General features: G+C 36.0%; 1 protein-coding gene across 2 annotated transcripts in view; it reads left to right on the top strand.

Annotated features, from left to right (window-relative positions):
- The window catches only part of LOC100356313 (formin-2), a 355,035-nt gene that overhangs the window by 259,461 nt on the left and 72,242 nt on the right, over positions 1 to 23,332 (top strand). For both annotated transcript variants that reach the window (XM_008268219.4, XM_070055559.1), the window contains exon 15: positions 19,235 to 19,286. In XM_008268219.4, the coding sequence (XP_008266441.1) occupies positions 19,235 to 19,286 (52 nt within the window). The remainder of the gene's footprint in view (positions 1 to 19,234; positions 19,287 to 23,332) is intronic.

The raw sequence follows: 23,332 nt of genomic DNA, 5'->3' as shown, positions 1-23,332 counted from the left end.
TAACTACTTTGTTGTTTAATTGTATGAGTTTATGATAAATATGTAAACGGAAGTATAGGCATACTTTTCTGTGACTTGTATTTTTTTCTCCACTGAATACTGTTTTTGAAATTTTTTTGTCTATGTATATGGATAAAGTTTACTAATTTTTACTACATTGCAGGTCTATAACACACCACAATTTTTCTTTCTATGTATCCCTGTTTTTTATTTATTATGAAAAATACTGACATTAACATTTTTGCCCAGGACTCCTGGTGGATGTGAGCCCTTTCTTTTTCTGGTACAATCCTAGATACAGGGTCTGTGAACTTCCAGCGTTTGAGATAAAGTGAAATTGTTTTAAAACCTGATTAATTTCAAATCTACAGTCCTACCATCAGAGTTCCTTTTGTGTGAAATCCTTGACAGCACTTGGTTCTTAATATTAGTTTAAATCTACTCTTTAAAATGGTATTTCACTGAAGCTTTAATTTTTATATCTCTGATTATTTATGAAAAAGAGTATATTTTCACATCTTAAAACTTGTTTCTTCTGTCAAATACTTTTTTGTATATGTTAACTCTCTGTTTATTTTTCTTTTACATAGTCATTAGGAATTATTTTTATAGTCACTGTATTAAAACATGAACTGTTAAATTGTTGCATATACTTCTCCCTCTTTGGAGACTATCTTTACATTTTACTTTTGCTAACTATTGGTTGACAGAAATTCTTTACCTCTATGTCATATTGATCAACCCTTTCCTTATTAAAGAAATTCTTCCCTATGGCAAGGTAAAGTCATTGTCTTTTACTTTCTTGTAAGAGTTTCTTAGTTTTGTTTTCCTACTGAATTCTTTAATCTATCTCAAATTGATTTTTCCATCATCTGCAATACCAATTGAATTTTCTGTCATTTTGGTATAGTATTTTAGTTCATTGACGCATAGCGAATAAGCATGTTTACTAATGTGAAATGCCACCTCTCTAATGTACAAAATGTTGATACATGTATTTATGGTTTTCCTGAGTTTTTCTCTACCTATTGCATTGGTATTAAATAGCTAGAGAAAAGACTTAATGCCTTATGTCTCACTGCCTTATTTACTATACCCTTTTAATGCGGAGGGTTTTGCTTTTTCTTGGCAATTTATTCTTCAATATAAATTAAGAATCAAATTGTTAAGTTCCACCAAAACTATTAGGATTTCAGCAACAGTCTATGGAACAGACTGACAATTTTATGGTATCAAGACTTTCTATTGATGAATCTGGAAAAGACTGGCATTTATTTATTTTTCCTTTAATATCTGTCTAAAAAGATTGGCATTTATTTGTTTTTACTTTAATGTCTGTCTAAAAAGTTTTACAATCTTATATTGTTACCATTTTTTGGTAGATACATTTCTAAAAACCTTATTTTCTCCACACTATATTTTGTGAGCTACATTTAGTATTTTTGAATATATATAAAATACAAAAGCTATTATATAAAACTACTGCCTTGGGGACTGGCACAACTGATCAGCCTCTTGCAGTGTTGGCATCCTATATCATAGTACTGATTTGAGTCCCAGCTGCTATGCTTCTGATTCAGCTTCTTGCTAATACACCTGAGAAGGTAGAAGATAATGGCCTAAGTACTTGGGCACCTACTACCCATTTGGGAAAGAAGAATGGAGTTCCTGGCTCCTGACTTCAACCTGGCCCAGATTTAGCAGTTGCAGCCATTTAGAGGACTGAATCAGCAGATGAATGATCTCTCTCCCTGCCCCCTGCCTCCCTCTCTCCCCTCTGTCTCTGTTTCCCTGGCTCTATCTTTCAAATAAATAAATAAATCTTCAAAAAAGAAAAAAAACTGTAAGTTACTACATCCTATAAACTTGCTGAGCTTCCTTATTAATATAGTGATTTGTGATTTTTTTAGGTTTTATCTGTAGATATGCAAACAATGATGAGTTTATTTTTTGTGTTCTAATTTTTTTCTGGTTGTAATGTACTGTCTAGTACCTTAGGTGTTACATGGGCAGGAAGATTGGGAATGTCCTTTTGTAAACTACCACAAATTGATTGAAGATTTTCTTCTCATTTAATTCTTCCATTCTACTCCTATGCTGTTTATATCCTATATATTCATTCTTTTAATGCATACGTTTGATATTTTAACACAATTTTTCTTTTGTGTAATCAAAGCGTAAGACGTGGTGTTTTGAAACACACACATATATATGGTTAAATGGTCACTATAGCCAAACAACTTAACATGTTCATCCTTTCATAGGTAACTGTGTTTGTATGTGATTAAAGTACCAAAAATTTACTGTTAGCAAACTTCCTGTACATGCTATAATATTATTAAGCACTCCTGCTGCTGTACATTTGAGCTCTCGCAGGTCGTCCTACGTAACTTCAGCTTCGTTCCTATTGAACTCGATCTCCCCAGTTCCCCCACCAACCTGACTTTTCTCCTCCCTGTTTTTATGTATTCAAAAGGTTTTGTTTTAATTCTAGGTTCCACATATAAGTGAGATCATTCAGTATTTTCAGTTCAGTTAGTACAATTCTTCAACAAACTTTGTTTGCTGTTTTTACTCTCTGTAACCAGTACAAGTCTGTAGAATGTATTAATGTTAATCTTATCAACTTATATATGACATTCTTTTAAAATGTTTTAGTTTCATTTTGTTTTTTATGGCTTCTAAAGCAGAATTAATGTTTTATGCATTCACTTTTTGGCTTAAGTGTAATCCATAGTATTTTCCAAATATCACACTTATTTTTGAGATATTTTCTAATCATGACATTCTGCGTTTAAAGTAAATGCCTTTCAGCCGAACAGAGGCCTCTGATTCTCCTCCCTTGTAGCATTTACATGGGTACAGTTTCTGGTTTTGTTTCTCATTTAAATTTTCTCTCAGGTTCATTTATGTTTTCCTATTTCTCATTATGTTTATCTTGGCTAATCATCAGGAGGTACTACCAACCAAAGGCTATTTTTAAAACATTGCCTTGCATGTTAGGATCACACATTGTGATTTGAGGCTTACCGCAGTGGGATTGCCCACCGGGGTTATAGATTTTTATGTGAGTGGGTTCTCTGTCTACCCAAAACCACCTGTGAGATGGATGCATTTCCTTAAGCATAAATTAGTGGGGTGATACTTTTCACCTTCTTCTTTCAAGATGTTTCTTTGGGTACTTTTCAAGTTTTCTTGAAAACTTTTCAAGGATTTTTCTTGAAACCTTTTCAAGGTTTTCCCATGTGGACTTTCAAACCAAAGTTCTAGGTTACTGGACGAAGTGAGCCCTCAGGACACTGCTGGCTTACACCCCTTTGGAGTCCTGCTCTGTTTGTTTTTATTACCTTAGAGAATTTTCCTTGTTCTGTATCCAAATCAACCATTCATTCAATTTTATTTTAATCCAACTCTTTTTGTGTTTTGTTGTGAAACTTGTGTGCTACTTATCCACAGTATTTTTCAAAGTAGAGGTCTTTTTTTTTTTTTTCAGTTAAGGTATCTGAAATAATTTGGTATTGATATATTTTGTACTTTTCTTAATGACTTCATGGCATGAAGATACTTGAAGAAGTTGATACAAAATGGAATTAAAAGATAAGTTCATTATAGTAAAAAAAACTTTTGGAAATCCTTGTTTAGTTTCCTTATAATATACATTTTTATTAACTTTTGAAGACATCACATTTTGTGGTAAAAATGCAACAGATCTATGCGCTGATTTCCCTGTTGATAAGCCTTTATTCTGTAACATTGTTTTAAAAGAAAAATATTATAATGAATAAATGTATATATTTCTCACAATATATACTTTTACAAGTATATATTAGATGTTGAACTGCTTTTCTAAAGCAATACAACTTAATTCTTGATGCCTCCTCTTTCCATATGCTCTTCCCAACCTAATCATGTCTAAGTCCTATGGATTTCCTCACACATGTCCACCCCTCTAAATCAATTGCATTGACCCTAGCCAAGTCTCAGATAATTTTTTACTTTTATTATCATAACCACTCTGAACAAGTCTTATTTCCCTATGTCACTGCCATTCTGTCATAGTACAATCATCACCAACCTTACAAAACCTTTCATCTTTTTGAAAAGATTCAATTGTATTAACATCATGATTATTAAAATATGTGATTATAATCCACATATTTTAGAACTACCTAATATATTTCAGCTATGTCAAATATTTAAACTATTTATTTAAAAATTTTTATTTATTTTATTTTAAATAGAGAGAGAGAGATTTCTTCATCCATGCATTCATTCCCTAAATGCCTGTAAAGGCGGAGGTTGGACCAGGCCAAAGCAGGGAACTCAGTCCAAGTCTCCTACATGAGTGGCAGAGACCCAACTACTTAAATGATTACATGCTGCTTCCCAGGGTACACATTAACAGGAAACAGGAATTGGGAGCTGCATCGGGAGTAGAACTGAGGCACTCTGGTATAGGATGTAGGCACCTGCCATCTTAGTCACTAGACCAATGCCTGCCTCTACAGCGTATTTTTTAAATGTCCCATCTTTGCCCTCCATAATTCAATATTAACTGCCATGTGTTATTCTTGTGTATAAACTTTCTTTCCTTAGATCCTGTGCAGTTGGATAGGTTCCATCATGAAGATGAATCCCGAGCAAATTGTGTTCTTGTAGTAGAATCTCAAATACATTTTTAAAGGATGGTGTTAACTTACAGTTTTTCTGAAGAAAAGTCAGCTAGAAACTGAGTTCATGATTAGCACTTCAAAATTTTAAACCTGTTTTGTTAAAGAAGTTCTGGCATGATGAAACCAAAGGGTCTGCTTCTATAGTTACTTAGGAAATAGCAACATGTTGATTCAGAGGAAACTACTCATAACTGAGTAAATTTAACCGTTATGAACCCTGGCTTGACAAATCTAACCATGTAGAATTACAGTTTTCTGTTTAATCTCTTAAATGTGTCAGTTTATTAATTTTCTGCTTAAGACATGTTCTCATTATTTGTTATATGGGCATTTGGACCATGAGAGACATTAAAATTGAGAGAATATGCCCATATTGGATATTGTTAATTTCATCTCTCTACTTTGAAGACAAGCAGCACTTGTGCGGCATAGATCCAAAGCACAATGAAATGCATAGGTACAACTATCCCTCTCTGTGTTGTAAATGAATAAAATCTTAATTAAATATTTGTCTTTCTGGGAGAGATCACCTACCCCTGATGGCAAATGATGTCATCTCATCTGCCAAATCTCATAGAGTGACAATGGCTTCTTGAGCATCGTTTTGTGTGAAATCCTTAGATGCTACTTGAATTCTGACATTTGCAAGAATATAACATGAGTAATTAGTCATCTCTTTCTCAGAATAAGGAGAATTGAGTAGTAGCAAACATTTTTCCTCCAATATTTCTTATTTTGTTCATCCATAAATAATTTGTACTTATATTTATATACAAGGAATACATTAAATTGTGTGTGTATGTGTTTACATATAGGGGATATGTATAAAAGTCATAAAGTTTTATTATTGTATATTCAAAGAAAGCCAAACCTAATTATTATTATTTAAGTAACCATTGCTTTAGGCTTTTTTATTGGTACAGATGTCCAGCAAAATACTCACCTTTACATCCTTTCTTTTTCCCATCCATTTTCCCAATATGAAGCTTCAGAAGCATCCTTTTTTAAAAAAATTGTTTTAAATTTAAGGTAAAAAGCTTTCATATTTCATATATACCAAGTTAGGAATATAGTGGTGCTTCCCACCCCACCCTTCCCTGCCTCCTGCCCATGCTCCCATGCTTCTTCCTCCTTCCTCTCTTAATTTTTACAGTGATCTGCTTTCAGTTTACTCTATACTCATAAGATTAACCCTAGACTAAGTAAAGGGTTCAACAAATAATAAGAAGGAAACAAACACTGTTCTTCAACAGTAGAGACAAGGGCTGTAAACAATCATCAAATCTCAAAATGTCAATTTCATTCCTATACATTACATTTTTTTTAGTTATTAAAAATGGGACAAAATTTTTTATTTTTGGTATCTTGTATTTTGCATTCCATTTTTTTCATCATCTTCACAATCTTTCATAATTTGCTTTTTGTTATCCAAAGCATTCTGCAACTTTTTCACCAGCAAAGTACATTTTTTGATAGTCTTGATTCTGTAGCTTTTTAAAAATTCTTTTCTCTAGATTGTCTGTCACGCTTATCTTTCTACTTTCCTTGCATTCACCTCCTTCTCCATTATCATAGTCATTTCTCAATTGACATTTCTACCACCAGCCTCTATTCCCTTCACTTTCATTCCAAGTTGCAAGAGTGCTCAGGACTTTGTGTAAAAGTCACCATTGCTTTGATGGTGTTGTTCAAATGCTATATTGTGTTACTGATTTTCTCTATAATTGGTCTGTCATTTAGTGAGACAAAAGAATTGACCTAGATCAATATTTATTATTTTTTCTCAGTTTTCTCAACTGGGGAACTTTGTGTCTTTTTTTCTTTTAGTTTTGTCAGTTTTTGCTTCATGAACTTTGAAAGTTTTTTTTTTTTTGGTTGCCTATAGAATTATTATATCTTCTTATTACATCAAATTCCTTTACCATTATGTAATGTTCCCCTTTTTTACTAGTGACATTTCTTGTTCTGAAGTCTAATTTTCTGATTTTAATACAACCACTTGAGCTTTATTATGAATAGTGTTTGCACTAAAATTTTTTAGCCTTTTAATTTACATGCACTTTTATATTTTAAGCAGGTTTTTTCTCAAGTGTATAAAATTGAGCTTCCTTTTTCTTGTCCAATCCAACAAGCCTTGCTTTTCCAATGTACTATTTAGATGATTTAATTTAATTTTCAGTGTGGTTGTTTTTAATTTACCATATATATATAAATATTTTTTTTTGACAGGCAGAGTGGATAGTGAGAGAGAGAGAGAGAGAAAGGTCTTCCTTTGCCGTTGGTTCACCCTCCAATGGCCGCCACGGCTGGTGCGCTGTGGCTGGCGCACCGCGCTGATCCGAAGGCAGGAGCCAGGTACTTCTCCTGGTCTCCCATGGGGTGCAGGGCCCAAGGACTTGGGCCATCCTCCACTGCCTTCCCGGGCCACAGCAGAGAGCTGGCCTGGAAGAGGGGCAACCGGGACAGAATCCGGCACCCCGACCAGGACTAGAACCCGGTGTGTCGGCACCACTAGGCGGAGGATTAGCCTGTTGAGCTGCGGCACCGGCCAATTTACCATCTTTATACTTGCATTTGTCTGCTATTTGTCCCTTCTATCATTTCTCCACTTGACCTTTTTTCTCTTTCTCTTCATTCTTATGGATTAGTTGAACATTTTTAAATATTTTGTTTCCACTGTTGTATTGTGTGCCACACATGTATGTTTTCTACTTTTAGTGGTTACTCTTATGCCATTTTTTCAGTCTATTTTCTAATAATTTATACAACTTCCAGTATACTTCCAGTATACTTCCATTCTCTCTCCTGTTCTTTGTGTAAATGTTGCCATGTTTTACTACTACATGTATTATACCCAGTACAATATGATGTTATTTCTAATTTTCTCTTTTAAGTCAGTTATAATTTAAAGAAACTTAAAAACAAGAAATGCATTTCATATTTATCTACATAATTAACACTTCTAATTATTTTCATTTTCATAGATACAAGTTTTCAGTTGGTATAATTTTCATTCTGCCTGAATAACTTTAAGATTTCTTAGCATATAGGTTTCTAGACACAAAGCATTTTTAGCATTTGATTTCTTGAAAATTTACAATATTTGTTCCTCCCTTTAAAGGATATTTTCACTCAATATAGAATTCCAAGTTTTTGTTTGTTTGTTTCTTCCTACACTGTAAGGTATTGTTCTTTTCTGCCTACACAGTTTCTGATGAGAAATTTATATGCATTTTTTGTTGTCTGTGTAACAGTTTACCACAAATTTGGTGACTAAAATGAACACATTTATTTTCTTATAATTTTGGAGGTTAGAAACCAAAAATAGACAAAAATGATGGTATTAGCCTGGCTGTGTTCCTTCTAAAGGACCTAGAACAAAATTTATGTCTTTGCATTTTTTTTTCATTTTTTGGAGTCGGTCCGTATTCCTTGGCATATGCTTCCCATCTATCTTCAAAGCCAGCAATGGCTGTTTTGTTTTTTTTTTTTTTGTTTTTTTTTTTGGCATGCTACATCACTTTGGCACTGATGCCGCTGCTCCCTCTTTAACTTACAAGGACACTGTGATTACATTGGGCTTACCCAGATAGTGCAGGATAACCTTCCCATGCATCTTAAAAGTCAGCCTATTAGCAATCTTAATTCTTTTTTTTTTTTATATTTGACAGATAGAGTTAGACAGTGAGAGAGAGACAGAGAGAAAGGTCTTCGTTCGTTGGTTCACCCCCTAAATGGCCGCTATGGCCGGAGCTACACCGATCCGAAAGCCAGGAGCCAGGTGCTTCTTCCTGGTCTCCCATGCTGGTGCTTGGGCCATCCTCCACTGCCATCCTGGGCCACAGCAGAGAGCTGGACTAGAAGAGGAGCAACTGGGACTGGAACCCGGTGCCCATATGGGATGCCAGTACCGCAGGTGGAGGATTAACCAAGTGGGCCACCGTGCTAGCCCCTGCAATCTTAATGCTACCTGTAACTTTAATTCCGCCTTGTGGGAAAATGTAACTAAAAGTTTATTTCTGTACAAAAAATTTGAAATCCATGCATAGGCTTTTCAAAACACATACTAAACATGAACAGTTTGAGAAGCCTTTGTATGCATGGATTTCAAAAATTCTTTATACCTAAATAAACTTATCATTCAATTTCATTTTCTTTTCTTTTTTAAAAAGTTCACATATTTATTTAAAAGGTAGAGTTACGAGAGAGAGAGAGAGTGCTTCGTCTGGGTATCCCACAAGGATGCAGGAGACCAAATAATTGGATCGTCTTCAGTTGCTTTCCCAGGTGCATTAGTAGGGAGCTGGATTGGAAGTGGAGCAACCAGGACTTAGACTGACTCCCATATGGTATGCTTGCATTGCAGGCGGCAGCTTAGCCCTAGATGTCACAATGCTGGACACCATTTTCTTAATTCTACCTGTAACTTTAATTCCACCTTGTGGTAAAATGTAACTAAAAGTTTATTTCTGTACAAAAAATTTGAAATCCATGCTTAGGCATAAGAAAATTATCTATCAGTCAATCTGTATGAAAGGCAGAGTGACAGAGAGAAGGAGAGATAAAGAGAATGATCCTCCTTCTGCTGGTTTACTCTTCAAATGACCACAACAGCCATGTCTGGGCCAAGCTGAATCCAGGCGTCAAGGACTGCATCTAGATCTCCTACATGGATGGCAAGGGCCCAAGTACTTGAGCCATGTTTTTCTGCCTCCCCATATATGTGATTAGGAAGCTGGATCAGATATGGAGTACCCTGGACTCTAACCAGCACTCAGGTTACGGAATGTTGATCTCGCAAGTGGTAGTTTAGCTTGCTGTACCTCAGAACCAATCATTAATTCCATTTTCCACAAGCTTCTTGAATTAGCCATCTATCTACAGCTTCTGGGGTTTAGGATATGGACATTGTTGAGGACCATTGATCTGCCTCTCAAAAGGACTCTGGTGTTTTGATTTTTGTTTCTTATTACAAAATGTATTTGCTACCACCTGAATGCCACCTCTGGTTGTTTTAAAATTTTTATCTCTGCTGTGGTTTTTAAGATATTGATTACAATATGCATTGGTATATGTGTGTGTTTATCTTGTTTTAGATTAATTGAGTTGTTGAATTTAGAAGTTCATAGTTGTTATCAAATTTGGCAAATATTTGGCCATTATTTCTTCAATTATTTTTGTGTCCCCATCTCTCCTCTTCAGTCTAAGTTACACTTCATGCTAAATGTTCACTTTTGGCATGGATCATCAAAGCTCTTAATTTTTTCCATCCTTCTTGTTTGTAATTCAGTTGGGATAAATCCAGTTGTTTTGCCTTGAAGTTCATTATTTTTTCTGAAATGTCTAATGTCGCATTATTTACACTTATGCAGTGAATTATTCATTTCAAATCATGTGCTTTTCATCTCTATGACTTCCACTGGGTTATTTTTATATCTTCCATTTTTGTCCTCATTATATTAATATTTTTGATCCTACTATATTATTGTTTTTCTTTGGTATTTGAGTGTAGTTACAAAGCTTCTTTATAACTATCCTTATTTCCTATTCATCTCATCATTTCTAGGTCTGTTTCTCTTGACTTATGGAAATTTGTTACTTTCATGAATCTATCTTAGTTGATTACAATAGTACAGTGAGTTTGGTCCTTGTAAATTAAATCCAGAAGTGGAATTCTTTTTCCATTAGATTGGTTGGTTTAGTAATTTTTGTGTAAGATAGTGTGAATGTTATTATGTTGTTTGTTTGAATTTTGTATATTCCTGTAAAGATTATTTGGGTTTGTTTAGGCAGATAATTTAAAAAATTGGATTCAGTTTAATTCCTATCAGGCATGATTTTAAACTTTGCATAGGTTAGTCTGGAATATTCTTCACACCTCTGATGTATTTCAGTTCTACTTAGGTATTCCTTTAGTTGGAGTCTCTAATGATTATCTCGTATCTCATATGGTCAATAATAGCTCTCCACTCTGGCTCTTCAGACTTCATACATCTCTTGGCCATGTTAGAGCTTTGGGAATTTTTCAGGTTATAGTTCCTTGGTGGTTCTTTGCTTTATTTGTGGAGTTTCACTGTATGCTGTACCTCAACTTTCAGGTCCTTCAGCTTCACTGTTCTCCATTCTTTAGTTCCATATCTCAAAAGATGGGTTGGCTCATTTGGATTCTCCCTCTCAGGGCCAATGATTTGGACACTGTCTTCAGATAGAAATCGAGGAGAATTGAAGGACTCAACAGAGCTCAGAGTTGTATGCTGCCTATTGTCCAGTCTATGAAAACTGTTCCATGTGTGTTACTCAGTTTCTAGTTGATTACAGCAGAAGGGTAAGTTTAGTCCTTGTCAGCCAAGTCCCGATGTGAAACATCTCTTTCCACTAGTTTAGCCTGAATGCAATTTAGTCTGCTTTGCTTTGCTTATTACAATATCACACTACAAAAGTCTGGACCTACCTCAGTGCACAGTTTTTTTGCCAGTCATTTTCCATTACATTTCCCTTCCCATCTCCTTTATATCTTCCTTCTTGTCATCCTGTACTGTGATGTGCTTTGTCTTCTGCACCTTCCTTCCTATTCTTTACTGTTTACCATTTTTAGGCCCCTCTCCTTTATCCACCTGAGTAAGGCTTGTTCATCATTTTAGTTCCAAGTAAAATGTTTCACTTGTGTCATTTCCTTATTGACTTATTTTTCAATAGGCCATGAATGTTTAACTTAACCAGGTTTATACCTAACTTTACGGTACAATTTTTGGAAATCAGACTGCATAAGTTTGAATTACATTTTTCATTTATTCTATATCATAGGCAAGCATTAACATTCTCTTTTAACCACTGTTATAACATCTTTATACATGATTATTTATGTATCTCTCCCCATCTATAAGTTTGGTGAAGTAAAAAACTGCATAATATTTATCTACATATAAGCCCCTAACAAAATACATAAATCATACTGTATACTCAAAAGTTAGTTGAGGTATTGTAACCTTGAGTTATATTCTAGGATTGAAATATCCCTCACCTGCTTTCACTGTTTTGACAAGTAAGACAAAGAACAAAAGAAAACACACCAGAAGAGGGTTTTTTTTTTTTGAAGTTTCAGATTTTTGTTTCAGTTTGTGTTTTGATACTTTGAAACTATAAGTTAGTATTAGTTGGTTATTGCTTTTAATATTGAAAGCGAAGGCTGAAAACATACATTTTCATATTCTTAAAGGCTCATAGAGATTTTTTTTCCTCTAATTTAAGTTCAGCTTAGTATTAGTAAGTGGGTATACTTGATTTTTATTCATCAATAGGGTGGTGTTTCTTAGTAAAGGAAAAGGATTCTGTGTGTATTCCTAAGGAACGGTGGTTTTTCTGCTTTTTACTTGTTGAACATTATGGTTAGTGGTGCATTAAGCCTGTGATTATAACGTAAATTGGAAGTATGTTGTTGAAAAAATTAAAAGTAAATTGAAAGTATGTTATTACAAAAATTAAAAAGAAAAAATAAAGAAAGAAGTGAATGAGGGAGGGAGGGCAGGAGGGAAATATGGTTATCTTCTTTGAATTTCATCTATGAAATATATGAAATATGTTCTCTTTATAGTACAAAAATTTCAGTAAGAAAGAGGAATTAGCCCTAACTATGTCTTTATTTCTTTGGTGCATTATTGAAAGTCCATAAGAGATTTGATTAACATATAAGTGAAGTAATACACAACATTTGAGTATGATGTATTAAATTTGACAGAGCTAATAGTTTTCTAGTTGGAAATCAAAGTATCTTTACACTGTACTGTCTCCAGGATGTGAAGCTCTTGTATATGCCCCTTGGTTTTTCCTGGGATTATCCATTTCAGATTTAAAATGAAGATTTAGAAAACGTTTTCCTGGGGACTACCTCAATAAGTACATCAGACTGGGTGATAACCATGTAGGCTTCCCTATCATTTAGGATTGGCCAGAAGCTACATATATAACACTTCTGAAGTATGCATCATTTTCTAGTATGTGTATGTTTTCTGAATTTTTAATGCAAATGCTTATATATATCACTATATTTCTAGGGATACAAGTTTTATACACAGACACACACACATTTGAAATAAACTATAATATTAGCTAAAAGAATACTGTAAACTATTATAAAGGCCAAATTGTAATTTATATTTCTTAGATACTGGCTTTTTTTCCTCTCAGGAGTATTCTGTGACATTTGTTTTATTATCCTAAGAATATGTGCAGCATAAAGGAGGGAATGCATTGGGATGTAGTTATTTCTTTTGCTGTCTAAGGAAAGATATTCTGCAAACCATACCCTCTGTGACATGTATAAACTACTAAATGTACTTTTAGTTCATTGACAAATGAATGTCTCAAAAATGTAAAACAAAACCAATATATCTGTAGTTAAATGACAACTTTAAATGACTCAGAAGAAAGGCACTACATCTGTCTAAAAAATAACCCATACTGGCTGCACTTAAAAGCAACTGAAATGCACATTCATAGCTAATTATAAACAAAAACTAGTTAACACTTTAAATAAAAGGAAAAATAGCAAAAAGATTTAGAGCCTAGACAAGCAGATGAAAGGGTTCTGAGTTGCCTTCCATCTGATATTACTCAAATGCAACTCTGTCTCCAATTACCTGGGAGTATGTGGTATTCCCTCATGAAAGCTGGAGATCAGAAAGGGCGTCCATTCCAGGCCTCTCCTCACAGTCATTTGGAACAAGTTCAACAGAAATATTTCACATTGCAAAAGAGTCTGGAGCCAGACAGTGACTACAGACACTAATCATGGAGTCAAAATAGTAACTTAGTAGGACAGCAACCACAAGAAAATGTGTGGAGGCAGAGATTTTTGAGGAGGAAGTATTAGTGTTGTTGCAGAAGACATCATTGAGTGCCAAAGTGCAGAAATAGAACCATGAAAATGCTCTTTTTAACCAGTTGCATGTTCAGAGGCATAGGGCCATGTGGGCCAATGCTTTTTTCAATGAATTTGGACCTGAAAGGTAATCTTCTGCCCTAACACTAAAATAAATAAATAGATAGAAAGAAAAGTAACCAAATAAAAGTTTCCTCCTAAAAAGTTCACTGCTTATTTCACCATGTAGTCCTACCCATATGATTTTTTTTTCTGCCTCAATTTGAAGATTGCTAGCACTTGACATTTGGGAGGCAAAGGGTGATAATCATGATAAAAATGATAGCCACAATATTCAGATTAATAAGTAAGCCCTAATTTGCCCTTATGGCTCAGCAACCGGCCAATAAACTTAACTTTAAGTTCTATTTCTCAATACAGCTTCTGGCATATAGAATAAGAGTTGCTGATACTTTCTGGAGATCATCAGTGCAAACCATTATTCATCTGGCCCTTTTTAAAAATGCATCACCCTGTGCCCTTCCTCCAGTGTCAGTAGGGAATTGATTGCTTAATCTCATTGCTTGATCTTCAGTGTACTCCACCACTAATTCTGTCTTCAGTACAACTCAACCGCAGAACATTCTCTTGCCACTGGATCTCAAACATCAAGATATTAATTGTTACCCATGGCATACTTGGAATAAAAAGGACTAATTTAAAGGGGCATTACATATTTTTGACAGGCAGAGTGGACAGTGAGAGAGAGAGACAGAGAGAAAGGTCTTCCATTTGCCATTGGTTCACCCCCAATGGCCGCTGCGGCCGGCGCACCGCGCTGATCCGAAGCCAGGAGCCAGGTGCTTCTCCTGGTCTCCCATGGGGTGCAGGGCCCAAGCACTTGGGCCATCATCCACTGCACTCCCTGACCACAGCAGAGAGCTGGCCTGGAAGAGGGGCAACCGGGACAGAATCCGGCGCCCCAACCGGGACTAGAACCCGGTGTGCCGGTGCCACAAGGCGGAGGATTAGCCTAGTGAGCCGCGGTGCTGGCCGGCATTACATATATTTTAAAAAATAATTTTATCTTTAAGATTTTATCAGGCTCTCCTGAGATTTACTGAAAGTACTATCCTCCCTTTTACAGCAATTTCATTTACTGCTGTGCCTTTAAAAAAGAAAAGAAAAAGACTAAGAAGATATTGGCCTCTGCTTATATTATAAACATTAGGAGTTCTTTATTCTGTATCTATTAAAATAATTACTGATACATAGTAAGTTAAAAGAAAAAAATATGAAGTGTATTTTAGACTTATTCCTTGAGCCATAACTTCAGTGTGTTGGTATAAAGAAGTACCTTTATTTTGAAAAAGTATAGATTTAATTCTACATCTGAATTCTGAATGGAACATTCAAAAAAATGTGTGATGCTCCTTCAATGCAAGACTTTTATGTTTTACGAGCAAAACATCCCCCTCCTTTCTTGTAATAATCATGATGTGGAAATGAGGAAGACAAAAAGAGTGTTACTGTACACCAAGCAATTTGTATATCACTCTCTCTTAATGATAAAGAAATTTCTTATATCAAAATGATTATCTAAAGTTATTAAACCACAATTTAGTAGCTGAACTAGAAATCAAGCTCACATTTGCCTCCTGCTGAACCTCATGTTCTAGCCTCAAACCCTATTCCTGGTATGATCTGGAATTGAAAAAATATACTGGGAATAATTCCTTGCAAAGGAGGTGCAGCTTTTGTGGTATGAGGTAGGCAAAAGGCAATTGCTCTCAGAGACCTGTGCTCTGGGAGTCTCTTGGAGAGTAGTGTGTATTAGTAGTCACACAAACACCCCTACTGGAGGTGTTCAAGGACCCTGGCTGGCAAAGTTTGTAGAGGATTTGATAGCAGTTTTAATATCACTATAAACTAAGCCTTGTGCCTAGTTGTGTATATTAGTTGCCTTTTTAACTTTCCTATGGTTGTCTTGAATATTGATTACTAGAATTTTTCACATCACTTTTTGTCCAAAAAGATATAAGCTAAGTAGTGTGAAATCCTTTTATCTCTTCTTTTATATATTAGCCTACTTTAATAAAGCATGTTGAATTCAGATTATACTTTCTTTTTTTAAGATTTATTTATTTATTCAAAAGTCAGAGTTACACACAGAATGAAATCAGGAGAGAGAGAGAGAAAAGGAGGTCTTCCATCCACTGGTTCACTTCCCAGTTGGCCACAATGGTCGGAGCCGTGCGATCCAAATTCAGGAGCCAAGATCTTCTTCCGGGTCTCCCACGTGGATGCAGGGGCCCAAGGACTTGGGCCATCTTATACTGCTTTCCCAGGCCATAGCAGAGAGCTGGATTGGAAGTGGAGCAGCTGAGACTTGAACCGCGCCCATATGGGATGCCAGTACTGTAGGCAGCAGCTTTACCCAGTATGCCACAGTGCCAGCCCCTAAATTATACTTTCAAAGCTCTTCATGAAGCTGTACAGATAAAAATAAACTGAAAATAATTTTTTATGTTTCTGAGAAACAAAGTCAGGAAATAAAATCATTAACAAGAAGATATTTATGCTTCATATAAAAATCACCTGTTTTTTATGTCATCAGGAGATCTAGGCTCCGAAATCTGCATATTTAACAATTGTACCATACAGCCTGGAAAAGTTGTTGTTCAAACTGAAAAATTTTGGCTTTCTAAGATTTTGATCACTGCATGTAATTAGCTTGTGTTTTCTCTAAATAAATTTCGGAGTTTTCTTTTTTTATTCCAATGATACCTTAATTTTCATGGATTAAATAAATTTTATTTCAATTTGGTAAGTACATCCTTAGAACCTAAGGCAGTCACATTCTTCATTTGTCACTAAGTTAACATCATAAGTGTGTTTAAAAGAAGTATGACAACAGGATGTTGATGGTACATTTATGCAAACAGCATTTTGAAAAAGAAATTACACCCCAACCTTTCAAGAAGTTTTTCCAAGACTGCCATACAAAGGAAAATCTGTTCAGTTCCTTGAATTGTTGACTCTACGTCAAGAGTTGAAATGTGGACTCTAATGCACTTTCTTTGATCTTTCATTTGACTGTTTATCAAAGCTGATTACAGTTTGAATACACAAATACCCTTAGCTTCAAAATCGTGTAGAAGTAGTGAATAATAGAACATTTAAAAATACTCTCTGCTATCCCAATTTTACTTCATGATAGTAATATGGCTATTAGGTTTGGTGAAACACACTATTTTTATGTCTTCTTCCTTTGGTAAGAATCAATCTTCTGCCACATTGGATTAAAACGTTTTGTTTCTAGCCAGACTTTGTCGTGCAATGAAGCAAAAGCTGTTTCGGTGCACATCAAAGGGAATCATTATGAACAAGTAAAACTCACTTTATTCTACTTAGCACAATTTAAGGGTTTATGCTGTCTAAAAAACTGTATGTGTTATTTTTTATCTGCGTATAATGTGAAACGATAAAAGAGCAGTTGACTTAGTTAAACATCATAATGTATTTTACCCCTTTAAGAATGTTAAGATTGTCAAGTCCAAAATTTTAAAGGACGTTTATTTATTAAGTCTCTGCTAATTATCGAAGGCATGATGCTACATATTTTTCGTATGTTAACAGATTAATCTGTTTGCCCAAGGTTACATAGCTAAGTTTAGTGGCAGAATCAGAAACAGAATGCAGATCTCTGGCATCTCATTCTAGTATGTTGTAAGTTTCATAACTCATTGGCTTGAATCTTCTAAAGTAGTCCAGAAATTCTTTGTTTCAATCTCAGTCTTAATCTCTGTATTTTACAAAGGAAAAAAAAAAAGGCATGTGAAGGCAATTGGAAAAATATCCTTTCTGGAAATGGTATGCATTTCAATGCTTTGTTATTTTTCCTTAAACAAACTTTATGTGATTCTAGAATTGTTTCTGGAAGCAAATCATTTTTTATGTTAGGCAGCCCAGAGCAGATTTTTACAAGACAATATGTTCCTGCTGGAACCTTTTCAAAGTAAAATCATGGAACATTGATTCTATTTTTTAATATGACCTGTAAGTTTATGTAAACAATCTAAAGTACAAAAAGGGAAAGGAAAGGAAAAAAAAACCCGCTGCCAGCTCAAATGATTCCTGAGAAATCCTGACAGTCCTGGCAGAGTGGCAGCATGACACTTGGTTACGACTCTGCAGATACTATACAGACCTTCAAGAAAACACTGTCTTGAGGTTGTAAAACATTAACCAGCCCAAGCTGTACTATTGTGTTTTAAGTAGTGGTAGAGACACTTTAACAATTCCCAAGTGACCATGGTTTTTATTTCATGCACAGTTCCAATTTTTATAATCAATTTGCCCTGTTTCACTTTGTCTTCTAATTTCTCCAAATGGCCACAAGTATGGCCTAAAGGGGAATGACTGTAAAAGGACAACTTCTTTCACTAGTCTCAGGGATATTTTTTAATTGATTTTTTTTCAAACTGTCAGTCTCAAATCATTAGTAACTTATGAGATGAATTTAACAGATCAAAACTAATATTTTGGATCTAATGGAAAGGACTGAAAATATTAGTATTGCATGAAATAAGAGTATTGTTGAAACTTCCGTGTCAATTGTGTACGTGTGGAGGTGGGTAGGGTGGAGATGTAGGGTATTACATAAATTCCTGGAATGCTTGGTTGTCAAAAAAATTTTTGAAAGTCATTGCCATACTCATTTTATGTATTGGGATTCTTGTGTTGTTGTTGCTGTTTTAAGATTTATTTACTGATTTGGAAGGCAAAGTGACCTGAGGATGGAATGCCAGAAGTGAGAGAATTAGATTTCGTCTGCTAATTCATTCCCAACTGCTCCCAACAGCCAGGCTGTTGCCAGGAGTCAGGAATCCCTTCCTGGTCTCCCATGTGTGTGTGGCAGAAAACCAAGTACTAGGAACATCATGCTACTTCCCAAGTATATTAGTAGGAAGCAGATTGGGAAGTGCAGAAGTGCAGAGTGGTTGCTCTCTGGAATATGGGCATCGCAAGCTGTGAGTTAACCCAGTGTATTACTGTCTGCCCCTCTGTTCCTCTGTTCTTTTAAGCAAGTTGAAACACTGATTTCATCTCTTTCCTAAATTTGGACCTTAGATGTGTGTCAGACTATCATTCTTTATTATTATGTTTTTTTTTTATAAAAATGACAACATATAATTGTGGATATTATCATACCTTGACCCCCTTCCAGGACATACCCTGATCTGTTCACTTGTGATCTGGTACAGTGAGCATTATTGAAAAGAGGTCATAATTCTTACTGTAGTAAGAGCGTCACATGCCATTTCTGTTTGTTTTTTTGACTTGGAGCTTACACCTGTGCTTAGGAGTATTATTTTCTACTAATTATTGATATTTAAATTCTGATATATTCAAGGTAAATATGAAATAATTGTTTTCTCAGGTTGATAATAGCTAAATAATTAAAGAAACTATTTAGAATGTGAAAGTTTTGATTATGTAATATCTGTTTTAATATAATATCAACTTAGATTACATATAATTTTCAATTATATATGTGCTATTAATTAATTTAAAAATAAACTCTAGGTGGAATATATCTAAATTAGCAAATAAATTTCATATTATTCAGATCATATTTTGCTTGAGATGGTACAATAATTTATTATTCATTTCTTATTCATTTGTTTTACTGTATTTTCAGCTAAAATTGACCAAGAGGCAGAAGAGAATTCACTGACAGAGACTCATAAGTGGTGAGAAATTACTTTCCTTTAATACAATATCTCTTCTCAAAACTGAGTTGTAAAATGCTTAGTATATTTCATCTCAGAGAACCAGTTGTTCAGTTTTTAGTATAATGGTATACTTTAATTCTCCCATGAAATTCTGATTTTTATTTTTATAACTCTAGATGGTATATAATTCTGTTAACTTCCAAATTATTGTGAATGACTTAGCACATTCTCTTTCAAATTGGATTTTGGATTGTAGAAATAAAAGAAAAAGGAAGATAAGAATCTGTTTTAAAGAAAAAAAAAGTGGAAGCATTCAGTTACAGAGAACTATTGGCTTTTCCTATTCAAAAGTACAGTTTAGGTAGAAAGCAATGAGCTGCTGTTGGATATACCTTCACTTCCAGTATGGATATTTGGAATCATGGGTGAGCATAGGAAAACATCTCTGTAGTCTCCTTGCTCTTCTGGCTCTGTTATCTCTCCTCCCTTCTGTGTTAGAGCAATCCCGAAAAACAGAATCAACTGGAGATGTCTCATATGGAGCGACAGAGCGAGAGACTGACTAAGAAATTGGCTCATATGCTTGCCTGTAGGAGCTGGTAGGTCTAAAATTAGCAGGGTAGGCTGGCAATTCTGGTAGGAGTTGGTGTTGCAGTCTTCAGTCTGCAAGTAGCCTGGAGACAGAATTCCTTCCTGCTGGGGAACTGCAGTTTTCTGGCCTTCTACCGGTTGGATGAGGCTTAGCCACATTACAATGTGGAATCCGCTTTTCTCCATGTCTACTGATTTAAGTGCAAATCACATAAAAATAATTGTCTTCACAACCACATGCAGGCTGACATTTGCCCAAACATGGGCACCATGCTCCAGCTAAGTTAACACAGAAAATTAACCAACGCTCTCTCTAAAGAGAAACCCATTTACTCATTAAAAAAAAAAATGTTTATTTAACTGAAAGGCAGAGAGAGAGAAAGAGGCAAAGAAAAAGACTCAGGGACCTTCCATCTGCTGGTTCACTCCCCAAATGCCCACCACAACTAAGTTGGGCCCGGCTGAAGCTAGGAACCTGGAACTCCATCCTGGTCTACCTTGTGGGTGGCAGGGTCTCAAATACTTGAGCCACCGCCTGCTGCTCCCCAGATGCATTAGCGGGAAGCTGGATTGGAGGTGGAGGAGCTGAGCCCAGGTAGGCAGGTGGGGGTCCTAAGGGGAGGCTTAACCTGCTGTGGTACAACACCCACCACTACTCCTGAGGAAAATTTTTGTTAATTAAATTTTCATTTGTTATTTTAATTTTATGAACAGGTATCACATATTTTGTTCTTGAGTTGGTATGAAATATTGTCTTAGACAAATTGGTAAACAGAATTCACATTTCTATGAAAAACAAAAACTGAAATTAAGACTTTATAGTAAACAGAAATTTCAGTTAAATACTGATTAATGACAAGATTGCTAGTAAAAGCAGAAATCCAAAAGTGAAAACAAGGTGAAAGGAAGTATTGTGGCATAGTGGGTTAAGCCACCACTTGCCACACTAGCATCCCCACTCCTGTGACACTATAAGAGTGCCTTTTGATTCCAGGCTGCTCTGCGACCATCCAGCTCCCTGCTAATGCACCTGGGAAGGCGACGGAAGATACCTGCCACCCATATGGGAGACCAGGATGGAGGTTTCCTAGCTCCTACTTTTGTACTGAGCCAGCCCTAGCCATTGCAGCCATTTGGGTAGTAAACTAGTAGATGGGAGATGTCTCTCTCTAGGTTGTTCTGCCTTTCAAATAAAATATATATGTGTTTAAAATGAGAATAATGTGTCATGTGAAGAATTTGACATTTCCACAGAGAGATAAACCTCTATGCAATTTTCTTTAAAAAAAAAAAAAGATTTATTAATTTATTTGATAGAGTCACACGGAGAGAGATGGAGAGGCAGAATTGGCCACAATGGCAGGAGCTGTGCTGATGCGAAGCCAGGAGCTTCCTCTGGGCCTCCCATGTGGGTACGGTGGCCCAAGGACTTAGGTCATCTGCTACTGCTTTCCCAGGCCATCGCAAAGAGCTGGATGGAAAGTGGAAAAGCCGGGACTTGAACTGGCGCTGGTATGGGATGCCAGCACTGCAAGTGGTGGCTTTACCTGCTACGCCACAGCGCAATTTTCTTAGCAGTCCTACATAACCTGAGCAATAAGACATGGTCATTGTATGTGGGAAGGCAATGTAAACCTTGGCTTCATGGCCTTTCGAGTCTGAATTGTGCCTCTCAGATGTGATAGTGTACGTCTTGAGGCCAATACCATTACTAATACCATTATATACTAGGAGGATACTGTCTGTTCTTTAGGTGAAAATAAAATGAGATAATCTGTAGCACATATTTAGTCAATATTTAGTGATCAACAAAGTTAATTGCCGTATTGTTTTCACAACTTTATCCTAATCAGATTATAAGAAGGTTGTTGGTATAAATAGGAAACAGATTGATTTCAGACTCAGGTCGGCCTGTGTTTCTTTTGCGTTTCTCACTTCTTGGTTGAACCCAATACTGAGCAGCTTGGCACAGTTATGGAACATAGTTTGGTGTTAGATCTGTATGTTGCTACCTGTACTAAACTACTGTGATTCCAAGAATTTAACCTCAACTTTTGAATCTTTGTCCTTCCCAATGAAAAAGAGAAACAGTACCCACAAGGGTAGTGTAGTGATTAATTCATGATGAGTAAATGAAATGAATTAAATACATATGTAAAGCACCTACTACATGAAGGTTTTTTGAAATTTCTTTCCTTTACGTTTACAAAATACCTGTGCTTAGTAGATTGACTTCCAGAACAAACTTCCTAGCAAACAACCATGGAACTGGAGAAAATTATATGAGACAGCATTTAATATTTCTAGAAATTGTTCTAATGGCATACAACAATGAATACTCATGCTTCCAAGAAAATCTACTAACTCGGTAAGAACAGTGCATATCTGTGGCACAGGAGAAACAGCTCTTTTGTTGCAACTCCGTCTTAATATGAACTGTGGCAGGAGCTCTAATTCTGCAAATGTGGTCAGGAGCCAGGGGCTTCCTCTCTCCCTTGCCAGTGTGAGGTTATGATTTTTCCCTGGCTCAGCAGGCTGCCTGCATTGCTCATCCTTCTACCTCCACCTTATTGCAGAAGTTCTATTATAGACCAATTGTGCAGGTAGGGGTGGGAGCTCTACACCAGATGCAGCAGACCAAGAACAGTAGAGTGCTGTCACCTAACCTGACTGATAGAGCACAGGTTCTGTCCCAGGAGGAGAAAGCCATGAAGACTAAGGAATACCAAGCTCAACCCCTACAGATATGTTACTGTGGGAGTAGGGGGGCACTGTCCTACCCGGGATTTAGTTCTTTTTCTTTTTGTAAGATTGATTGATTGATTGATTTGAAAAGCAGAGTGACAGGGAGAATGATTTCCAACCATTAGTTCATTCCCAACCATTAGTTCATTCCTCAAATGCCCACAACATCTGGTGTTGGTGAGGGCAAAGCTAGGAGCCAGGAATTCCATTTGGGATTATCATAAAGGAGACAAGGAAACAAATACTTGGGCCATCATCTACTGCCTTTCCAGGCACATTAGCAGGAAGCTGCATCAGAAGCAGAGTTGCTAGGACTCTAACCTGCATTCTGATATAGGATGTGGGCATCCCAAGTGGCCAGCTGTACCATAACACCTGCCTCTGGCCTTGGTTCTTGTCAAGTACATGGAAGCCTGCACAAAAATCTGTGGTTCTTCCCAGGAGACTGATTTTATTTGGATCAGAGCAAGGAGAATTCCACACCTAAGAGCTTTGTTGAAAACAGTGAAGGTGTTTTAGTGGAAAGTAATTGAGAGGGCACCCATCGTTCCATGATATAGCACCAAAAAGGAGAATTACAGAAAGAACAAGGGAAGAAATAGCCTGGAAAGTTACTTCTGGTACATAGTGAGCTCTGGAGACTGGGAAGGCTGTGCATAAGCACTCTTAAGCATCAAATCAGAACATGAGGCAGACTTGCAAACATTCCCCAAGCTGCATAGGACTCC

The sequence above is a fragment of the Oryctolagus cuniculus genome, chromosome 13 (genome assembly GCF_964237555.1).
Source record: "Oryctolagus cuniculus chromosome 13, mOryCun1.1, whole genome shotgun sequence".
Taxonomy (NCBI): Eukaryota; Metazoa; Chordata; class Mammalia; order Lagomorpha; family Leporidae; genus Oryctolagus; species Oryctolagus cuniculus.
Note: the sequence above shows the minus strand (reverse complement) of the source record. Positions and strands in the feature narration are given on the sequence as shown.